Below are 11,336 nucleotides of genomic sequence, written 5' to 3' on the forward strand. Positions count from 1 at the left end.
CAAGGTATCTTGTTGTTTATGTGGGGAAGACAATTTTTCCCCTGCTGTAGCATCCGGAGTGCTTGTGTGTTTACAAGGGAAGACACTTTCCTTGACTTTTGTGACCTTACAGCGGAAGCTTTTACCGCTGTACTGTACTGTACATGGCTTTCTCCTAAGCAAGGTTACGAGTGGGCTGGGTCTTTAGAAGATATTTAATATTTTAATTCTAATTTTGAAAAATATTTGTTTGATTTTACTGGTTTCTATCTTTGTTGATGGTATTGCAAATTTTATGAGTTTTAACGCGGCAAAATAAATATCAGCAATTAGGGAAACCAGACTAATACGCAGGAACGACTTCATAAAAATGATGCCTTCCTTTACATAAAATAATTATTTGATAATATTACTAAATAATTAAAGATTAACATGGTTATATTTACTTCACTATTATATCAATGTAGCAACATAGATTAATGAAATACTTCAAAGTTATTACAGTATAAGTAATACAATATTGTATAAAAAAAAAGTACATATAGTATTCTTTTTAACTCGGGGACTCACTATAGTCCTGAACATTCAGTCCTAGCACAAATTGTCCAAAGGAAAAAACATTGGTCAAAGCACAAATTGTTTATGTTCTTCACTTCCCTCGAGTAACTGTCTTTAATCACATTCGGATATAACATATAGTCTAATCATCCACTTGCTTCAACTATGGCGCCTCTGTAGCCAGGTGGGAAGGAGCAGCAGTGCGTAGCACACGCATCTTGATTAGACCGGGGTTCGAGCCCGTCACCACCAAATACGGAGGATGCGGAAAAGTCAGGAATGACCACCGCATATTCACGGAGCAATATGGCCTTAGTTGCTAATGCTCCTAAAAACCAAATAACAAACAACAAACAAAGCTTCAACTATGATTCTGTATCAGCATCTTTTCTGGCTTCAAACTCTTCCATGGGTGTACAATTTTTGTTTTCCTTTCACAAATCAGTCTGTCTTTCCTTATCTTCCAGTTCACTCAGAAGAGATGATACATATATATATATATATATATATATATATATATATATATAAAACAAGCATTATCTATTCTTTCAGCATATTTATGAACAATGAATTACTTGATTACAAAATACATATAATATTAAATGGCAATGACTATAAACTAAGAACTTCAGTTTCACCAAGGAAACAGAATACATATCTAAAAGAAAATGATAATTCATTAAAAATATTTCTTTCTTTTTTTTTTTCTTTGGTGAAGGAGTTCTCTTTATCTTTCACTTGACTAATTTCGAAGAAAACACATCACTATTGGTAATACTTGTGATGATTTTAGTAAACTGGAATTGAAGATCTCTACAGGAAAAGACGTGTAGCACAAAGTTATAATGTGAGAAATGCATAGGTGCATCAAGAAAAAAAACTCCAAGGTAAGCTTTATTAGAAGAATCAATGATTAAGATATTCACAAGATCAGAATGATTTCTGATGAAGTGGCAGTCCATTCCGATCTAAGTGAGAACTTCCTGTCCTTACATTTCTCTTCTCAGTTCCAAGCTATTGATGTTTTCTTCGTCAGTGAGGTTTCTACTATAATATATTTGGTAAGAGTTGCTTATCTCTTCCATGTTGTCATTTCCATGTTTTCGCAATTTCCACAACACAGTTCCTAAGGCTATAAGGATTAACAGTCCGGCTGGGACTCCTAATGTGAAGTAGACTGCTTCTTTCGACCACTCTCTTTCTAAGGGTACGGTAAGTTTTACATAACCCCATTTATTCTATGCGTGACACTGATAATGACCAAAATCTTCTACATGTACAGACGTAATCATAAGTGAGCTACTGAGATTTCTTATTCCTTGCAGTTCTTTATGTGTGGTCAAATCATCCGAATTTGGGCCTTTCCAAGTCATTTTCTACAGGAGGCACATTCTTGAAAACGCAACGAAGTTGAACATCATCTCCAATACTTGCGAGATGTGAACTGCAAATGCCTTCTGGTGGTTCTTTCAGATAAATTAAAGCCTCATCTTTTACCGACGGAAAATTTGGGATCATTCCTTCACACGAATAACGACCTGATGTTTAAAACGACATCTTAAGGATCGTTAGAGTGGAAATAATGCCAGCTTGAATGAGCTTGTCTTCAAAGTACCATTTTACTGTAGGTAGTGGAAATCCTCTGACATCGCACTGCAACACAACTGGGTTACCATTGGTTGTGGCAATGTCACTGAGTTTCGTGTTCAAGATGGGGCCATAAGATACTGTCATTATAAAAGAAGCTTGGGCCGTTCCTAATTCATTTTGCACAACGCATGTGAAGTTGTTATTGTGATTTTCTCTTCGGATATTCCTGATTATAAGCGTAGCATTTCCTTCCTTCATTAATTGTTCTTCTCCTTTGAACCATTGATATGTGAAAACGTCAGGATTTCCTAACGCCTCACATTTCAACTTAAAATCATCGTACTCACGTGCAATTTTTGAAGATGCTTTCATGGTAATTCTCTGTTTATATTTTACAATGACTGTTATGGAAATCATCATGGGGTGAGAATAAGTTATGTGGTTGGCAATACATGAGAAAGCTTTTTTATCATATTCTGGTATCAGAGTAGTTATCCATTTCAAATGGGAAGTCATTCTAATTTTATCTGACCAAGGCTCATGGCTAGATTGTATCGATCCTTTTATCATCGAACCGTCGTATTTAATCCAGCTCAATGAAGCGGGCGGCTTCCCTGCTAGAGACTTACATGTGAGAGTAGCTTGATCTCCCTCATTTCCACTGAGAAACGAACCTTCTCCTATCAGAGGAGGTAGAGGTGTGACGTAGACTGTCAGGTTAGCTGTGCTGGATCGGAACTGACGTCCCTCCTCGGTATTAACCCCACAATAATAATCACCCTCATCTGTTAACTGTAACTTAGAAATCTGCAGTGAAAAATCATTCTCTTTAGGAGAACCAACCACTTTATAGTCAGGCAGACCACGGGATCTGTAGTAACTGTCTATATTCTTTCCATTGACAAACCATGCTACGTTAACTGTAATATTACGAATAAGTCTGCATGGGAAAATCACGTTCTGTCCTGCTATGGCTTCTCTATCAAGCGGCTGAAGAATAAAGATGTTAGCCTGCACAGATGTAGTATACTTTAAAAATAACACTATGGCCAGCAAGAACTCTTTCATTTGCACCTCTATCTCCCTGATCTTCTTCCTATGAAAAGAAATTTTCTACTCCTTTTTTTTTCTTTTCTCTTGCCCCGGATATATATACAGGGTGTTCAGTTAAACGTTTCAGAACTTCTAAGAGGGGTAGGGTACATCCTGACAACTCGAAATCATATAGCAATGTGGGGTCGGAAATGCTTTCCTGAAGCGGTGTTGTACACAGAAGCACCATAAAGAAAAGAGACCGTAAGTGAGAAATCGTTTTAATAATACATGAAAAGAAGCAAAAGGTACATGGATTAAAGTAAGTGTTCGAAGTTTCTTCCACGGGCTACAATGCACGCCTCACATCTCCGACGCATGGACATCCGAACATTCTGGAATACTCCAGGCGAATTTCGAATTTCTTCGGCAGCTACTGTGATTCTTGCAACCAGCTCCTCAGCATTGTCAACAGGGGTGTCATAAACTAGCGATTTCATATGACCCCAGAAATAAAATTCAAGACATGATAGGTCGGGTGACCGAGCAGGCCAACGCACGGGACCACCACGTCCGATCCACTGTTGACCAAATGTGACATCCAGGTAGTTACGAACATCTCCGCTATAATGGGCAGGGGCTCCATCGTATTGGAACCACATTGTCTGTTGCGTCGATGCAGAAATCTGTTCATCTCTCAAAAGTTGTGGCAATACTTGCTGCAGAAAGATCAAGTAGATAGGTCCGGTTAGACGACACAGTAACAGGTAAGGTCCGATGAGGTGATCTCCCATAATACCGGCCCATACATTGACCGAAAATCGAATCTGTGCTGCACGACGTCGTATTGCATGCGGGTTCTCGACCGCCCAGATATGGTCGTTATGCGTGTTGAAAATTCCTTCCCTTGTGAAGGATGCCTCATCGGAAAACAACACTTCAGCAGGAAAAAGGGGATTTGTAGCACATTTTCCAAGGTACCACTGTGCGAAAGCAATACGAGGTGCATAATCCTCCGGTTGCTGTGTCTGGACACGGTGCAAGTGAAACGGATGCGTGTCTTGTTCTCGGAGAATCCTCCAGACGCTGCAATGGGAAACCCCGACTGCATTTGCTAGACTTCGTGTACTCGTTCTTGGATTCCCCTGTACATGCTGCAGCACATTCTGTTCGACGGCTGGAGTCCGTGCTGTTCTTACCCTGTCCCTGTCAGCTCTTTCAAATGAACCTCTCTCAGCTAACCTCTGGTGCAGTCTTGCAAAGAAATTATGACTGGGAATACGCCTCGTCGGATATCGTTCCGCGTACAAACGCTGTGCGGCTGACCCACTACAATTTGCAGCCCCGTACGCCAAATGCATATCGGCTAACTCTGCGTTCGTGTAATCATCCATCCTACTAACTTGGCGTTCTTGTGCGAAATTAAGATTCCCTGCACTAAAGCTCGGAATTTTCGATTCTGCCCATTGGTATATGATTTCGAGTTGTCAGGATATACCCTACCCCTCTTAGAAGTTCTGAAACGTTTAACTGAAACACCCTGTATATAAATATATATTTATATATATATATATTTTTTTTTATTTAAGACATAATCCTAAATGTAAACTTTAAACTGGAAGATGAGTAATAAAAAAAATTCATTAACCAAAAATGTGTGTACCTTCGTTGATTCCTTTTCTTGCTAATTTTTTTTTTTCTTCTTTTTATGTGTTATTAATTTTATCGTACTTCTCTTCTTTTCACGAAATCCTCCTGAACAAGCCACTCCACGTATTGGTTGACTGCAAGAATGGCACAAAAGGACAGGGGGTGGTCCCAGAAGCAGCGGAAAGAGAACCTTCTTGCTGGAAGTTGATCCCTTTTAGGGCAGCCTAAGTCATCCAAGTTTATTATCGTTTTCTCCGGGAATGAATTTTTAAGCCAATTCGTCTTTTCTGATCCCTTCACAAAAATGTAACAATAAGGGCAGGTGAGGAGTTTCAACCAAGAGTCGAAGAATGCGACTGAAGATGCTCCTCGTCCCCAAGGCAGGCCTAAAAGTTTATCGCAAATCCATAAGTTTTGAGTTTGAAGACATTTTGGTAGGTCTAAAAACCTACAACCCCCTTTAAACACAGTGTTTCTTTCCAGACCATCGCAAGCTATTAGGGCAATTTCCATGGGCGAGAGGGCTCCGGTTATGTCCCTACAAAACTGCAGGTCTATGCAACACCAATTTTCCGTGGGAATGGGAAAAGGGGCTGACCCATGCTTTGACGTCATATGGCTAATTTTCAATCGAATTAATTTGGGTGTACAGATGGGAGTTTCCAAACTTGGGCTGCTCCACTGCTCTTCATATGTATTTCGGACTGTTAAGAAGGATTTCGTGGGAGGTTTAGCTATGTTGGGATGAGAAGAGCTCTCATTTTCTCTTTGTGCGATGTAGAGAGCATACTTTGTCCCAATCCTCTTCTTCTATCACTGTGATTCTGTTACTTTCAGTTGGGTGGGGTTGGAACACCCTCCTCTGGCTTTCTGTGTCTCTAACTTCTTGCCTAATACGCCGATCTTGCCTGTGGGGTTTGCACACCCTAGAGTTGAATCTGGATCTGCAGAAGTCCCTGCTATTCTTCTCTTCACGTCCCTTGGTCTTCTGTATTTCTTCGGGATTATGTGGGTCCATCATCGGCGACTGTTTAGTTTCCTTTGCTGGATCAGAACTTCTTTCCAAAGTGGTAACACCAGAGACGTAGTAGAGGGTGCTCGACTTGGGTTATTCTTAGAGGGTGTTAATGCCATGGAAGGCACAGCCTGTTACCATTTAGGGAAAAAGTAGATGTCCTTGGTCAAGAGAGAGGTAATTACCGGGACCCGTTCCATGTTCTTATTATTCGTCCGTTTCATGAGCCTAGCGTCGTACACCATTTTTTTATTAACCATGGTAAGGAGGCTGAGCAAGTCTGTCTTATCTGCTCTCGTTTCTAAAGTTTCACAAAGATTGTTAACATACCAAGAACCATTTCTTGAGTGTTGTCGTGAGGCACAATCTGGAACTACCGAAGAGACAACCAAAAGGTTAGCTTGCAAAGTGTGCTCTGATTCTAAACATTCTACGGTGGTGTCATCTTCCGTGACCGGGTATTCTATAGTCACGTCGCTTCCTTGACAAACCTGAACTACGAAGATCTTAGGTTTCTCCTTCAATGTTGGGGAGACACTGTCCCAAAAAGGGGCAAATAGCTCTCTAAACCAAATCGACCGTCTCGAGCATATAAGATCCCGTGAGTCCCATGTGTGAGGACACAACACACGAAACAATCTGCCTCTGAGTGGTTGTGAGCTGCGGTCTGCTTTAGAGCTTGAAAGACTTCATTTACTGTGAAATCATGGTGTATAACCACATCAAAGCCAAGGTTAGCAAAGCAGGAAGCTAGTCGAACGGTGTCCTTTTCTATCGACTTGTCCTTCAAGTGGGGACACTGGTGAAAGAACCTATTTGGTTTGCGTTGTTCGTGTGACATTTGTAAACGGCTAATGCTCGTACTCTCAGGAACTGACAAACATCTTGCTGTTCAAGTTTGGGGGGGGGGGTGCTAGTGTCTAACATGTGAGTTCAACAATGATTAACAATATTACATTTAATAATGGGTCACATTAATAATACATTTTAAAGTTCAAGTGCTATAAAACTCAACATTCGTCATAGTGTATACCCAGGAGGAGAAATGTCTGTTAGGGGCTTAATATTTAAGTAAAGTGTAGGACTTGATGTTGGTCAATTTAGTTTGGTATATGCAATCAAGCAGCGAGGGACAATTTACCGGAGCTTCTGCCTCATCTCAGAGATTTTAGATTCCTCACAATGGTCCATCGGATATTCCCCTTCTTCCTTCATACAATATGCCTTTCTCTAAAACTTCTCTACGGCTTTCCACAACTGCTCTAAGACATCAAAAATATGCAACCAACCACACTCGCCTTTCTTTGTATTCCCTCAATATATATATAGGTCCCCCTCTTTTGAGCCTCCCCCACACATTGGCTCGGGTTAATTTTGTCAGGGGTAAGAAAACACAAGGACTGTCATCTTGGAGACCTGACGTAATCAAAATGGAATTCATGAGGGGCAAAGGGGAACTTCATATTTGTATCAGGTTGCTTTTCTAGACTGTACAGCGGTAATCACTTGATCTAAAGTCTTATCAGTTCCACTTATTTCCAGACAACAATCACAAATAATGGCCTCTTGCTACTAACTAGCGGACACATAACGGTGGTGTAATATTTCACGACTCTTTCTTTGGTGCAGTGTCAATTGAAAACGAAAGTAAAACACAGCCTTCTCCCGATCGTTTTACACATACAGCCAGTGACACAAGTATGGGGCGTCTGCTCTCACTCTAAAGGTGAGCCAAACTAAGTAAAAATGAAGACATTTTCACAGTAAGAAATAATGTCCTTGGTTAGAAGCAAAATAATTAGTGGCACTCTCTCTGCACGTATGTTGATTGATCGTTTTATAAAGCTAGCATCCAACATCATTTTCAGATTCACTATTGTGAGAAGGCTTAATGCATCTGTTTTATCTGCTCTTCTTTCTAAGGTGTTGCATAGGTTATTCACATACCGGGATCCTGCTTCTGAGTGCTGCCAAGATGTGCATTTAGATATGAGGGAATATATGACAAGCACATCTGTCTGTAGGGCAGGTTCAAATCCCATACTGTCCACCAGAACGATACTGGGGATACTCATATTCCATACAGGGGTTGGCCATTCTAGGACCGAAAAACGCTACATAAACTCAATCTTTTATATTTTTAAGCCTACATATATTCTCTATTAAAAAAGAATAACTCCGATCTTAGCACAAAGCAGCAACTGATTTAAATACTTGTCATTCTTAACTGTAATACAAATTCATGTTGTTGTTTTTTAAAATCCTTTTAATTGTAAGTTAACCAGGTACAACTGGGCTGATTCATAAATTGTTGCTACTAGTTACTATTCATTTATAGATAGCAATAATAATAAAAATAATAATAATTCATCATTGCTAAATAAAATAATGAAGCATAATTCCCTCTGCTAACTTCTTGAAACACCAGCAAACATTTGTTTCAACCTTATCTATTTTGTCCATCAATTTCATTTGATCGAGAATCTCGGAGAAAGCAAAATGTATTGACCACAGCGCCCGTTATTAACTTCGTTCTGGACATGGCACCAGTGTTACACTGGAAAAATGAGTGGGAGGGAGCTTAGGTGTTCCTAATATTTTCCACCATTAATGTAATTATGGCATTTGAAGCCCCATCGTCTCTAACCCCCCCCCCCAAATATGTTCGTCTAGTGGTGTGATATGTAAAAAAAAAAAAAAAAAAACACACCTTGGGGCCCTGAATGCTGCAGCTTTGACTGGCATTGTGAATTTTCGTCAAAGGTGTTCAATAGTTTAATCTTCGATGCTGCAAAAAAAAAAAAAACTTCTAAGAATATCTTTCTTTCTTTGACTCTTGGTTTATTCTATGGTATGGATTAGCAGATTAGCAGAGAGAAAGATAATCATTTGAAATGAAATATTTATTGAGGAAATTAAACAACAATTATACATCACACATTAGCATTTTACAATGGTAAAATATGGGTAAAGTTAAACATGAATAAAATGTATACTACGTTTGAATAGAGTAAATAAACATGTTTCCAACCTTAATATTTTAACTCAGCACAGGAGACTAGAGAAACTCTATTATACGCTTTATTAGAGCATAAGGAGAATTAAAAGTTATATAGATTAAAAGGAACATACACATCAATACAACACTTTAGGAAGAAATCATTTTCACGTTGAATCATTATCGTTCTTTCTAAGTAAGAGTTAATTTTCCCTTCCATCCATTCTGTCAGACTCTTGCAAAAGGTACTTTGACTTACCAAGCTTATCGCTCCTTTCTATTTTCTCAGTGGCGGTGGCTGCAACATTTTCCAAACTAACTTCTCTGTCTTCCTGCCTGTAGCTTTTTTCCGATTCTCTTCTGTGGAACTCCTCTTTCCTTCGTTGAACTGTTCTCACTTTGATTGAACCCCCTTGTCTCCCAAGGGCCCGCCTTTTTTATGTGTGTGAAACCCTCTGAAAGTTTAGAGAATCTTGGTATTCTATTGGACTGTCAGGATCTGAGACTGAGGTTCCTATCACTCGTATAACACTTGGTGGTCAGAGAGTAAAGGGCTGGACATATCATCTCCTCTTCATCACTCTACACTTTCATCTCGCTGTGTGACGACTAACCGTGTGTGAGCAGATCTAAGTAGCCCTCCCCACGCCACATCTTCTGGGGCTAAAAGAGGTGCTATGCAATAGCTATGAGTGGTTGCAACACTTATGTAGTGAATCCTTCATTGCTAGGTCGTTTGGATATCTACCTCTTACTAGACCTGCATAAGCATTTTCATATTTTGCCACGAGAACCCCTGCTATTCGTTAAACGGGTTAAATTCCACTGGCCCCTTTGGCCTTGGTGCGGTGGCGTCATTATTTTAAGTAGTTCAGAACAAAGCGTCTTATGTGCTTTTCTGTTGAGTTACAAATGGAGTTAATTTTTCCAAACGTATTCTCCTTTTTATCTGTATAAAAATATTTGCTCAAACATCTGATTTTTATTATTAATATGGAAGAATACAAGTGTATATGGTCTTCTACAAACTAATGATAAAAATATATTAAGAGAGGAAGAAAAGGAGGGAAGTGATTAAACAAAACACGGACTACGTTGCAATAGAAAGATTTAAGAAAAACAGGAGTATGAGCAAGAAAATTCAATTCCATTGTAACACCCACATCATGTTTGAAGTGATTTGGTAGCCCCCTCTATCCAACAATCTCTCGTCACTCCGGGTAGTTCTCGTAATACTGGGAAGACTGGTGGATTAACTGTCTGTAGGAAGTAAATTATTATAAGGAAATTCTGTATGATGATATTCCATTTTTTCCTATCTCCTTCAATTTGGAATTCTCTTGTCAAATACTTTAAATTTAAAATGAGAGTCTTGACCCTTCCATCCATTCGAGTGTAGGTTCACAGTAGTTTGGTGGCTGCAGCAAGCGGATTATTTACTCACATATCCACTGGGATCCTATCTCATCATAATCTGTTGCATTTGTAGATCTTTTTGAGAATTGGTATCATGTCTGCCTTTATGCAGAGAATATGTTTCTATAGGCCAACACATAAATCCTGTATTGTCCTTTCTACTGAGACTCTGAGCCTAGAGTCCAAGAACTGGAATATTAGCGTTAATATCCAAATCTGAGTTCCAAGTATCAAGTTGAGTGGTTAATGAGCTAACGAGTGATATAGTGGATTCGAGATATATATTATGGATGTGTTCCCTGATATAAGTAATAAGAACTCTTTTGTTTTTTTTTTTCCTTCCATCTAGTAGGGCCCAGTTTTTCAGCCTGGTCGGTACATAAAGCAGCAAGTCCTTGCAAATGCAATGGATTACTCAAGGTTTGTTTTACCCATTCGTGATTGTCAAAACCAGTGAAAGCAGAAGACTGAGGGCACAAATGACATTCTTTGGCCTAATGTACCTCTACTCTAAGATTGTCTGATGACAGAGTCAGCTCCTCCGGTGTCCACGATAATATCCTTTTGTGAGCTTGGATACCTTGATTTTCTGTAGATGAACAAGATGATGAGCTCATCTTAGATAAGGCATGTTGGAGCTGTTAGTAATAAACAATACTGTCTTAAAGATTTTTTTTTTGTATTAATCATAAAATGATAGGTTTTTGTCCTCCACTATGTGTGTATATATCTTCTCTACCAACCAGATTTTGTATGCTCTAAAGCTGCAGTCTTTGTGTACAGTATCGTGTGTGGTAGCTAATGGAATGTGCAGTTTGCAACTGACTCATTGAATGGATTTTTGGAGAACTATGTTGAAAAGTTTTGCAGACCACTTCAATTCTATATGCACCCACTGCCTGGTTGCCACTTCCTTTATTCCTCAACATTGAACCTGTTTCCAACAATTGTTTATGCCATTCACTTTCTATGATGCTCAGGTGGATCCTGGCTGCTGCCTGAATTTCCTTTGCACAGTAACAGGAAACTAATTCAGGAAGCCAAAAGCAGCACTGAACTCTGTTGTGTGGTAAATGGTACCATTTTGAGACTAAGTGT

General features: G+C 39.4%; 1 protein-coding gene across 1 annotated transcript; it reads right to left on the reverse strand.

The window, feature by feature from the left end:
* Positions 1-2,082: 2,082 nt before the first annotated feature.
* LOC150075571 (irregular chiasm C-roughest protein-like) lies at positions 2,083-3,195 on the reverse strand. Its single transcript, XM_090388557.1, has one exon. The coding sequence runs from the start codon at positions 3,193-3,195 to the stop codon at positions 2,083-2,085; it is 1,113 nt and encodes a 370-aa protein (XP_090244683.1).
* Between the last annotated feature and the right edge of the window lie 8,141 nt (positions 3,196-11,336).

The sequence above is a fragment of the Mastigoproctus giganteus genome, chromosome 14 (genome assembly GCF_048544385.1).
Source record: "Mastigoproctus giganteus isolate SK-2022 chromosome 14, ASM4854438v1, whole genome shotgun sequence".
Taxonomy (NCBI): domain Eukaryota; kingdom Metazoa; phylum Arthropoda; class Arachnida; order Uropygi; family Thelyphonidae; genus Mastigoproctus; species Mastigoproctus giganteus.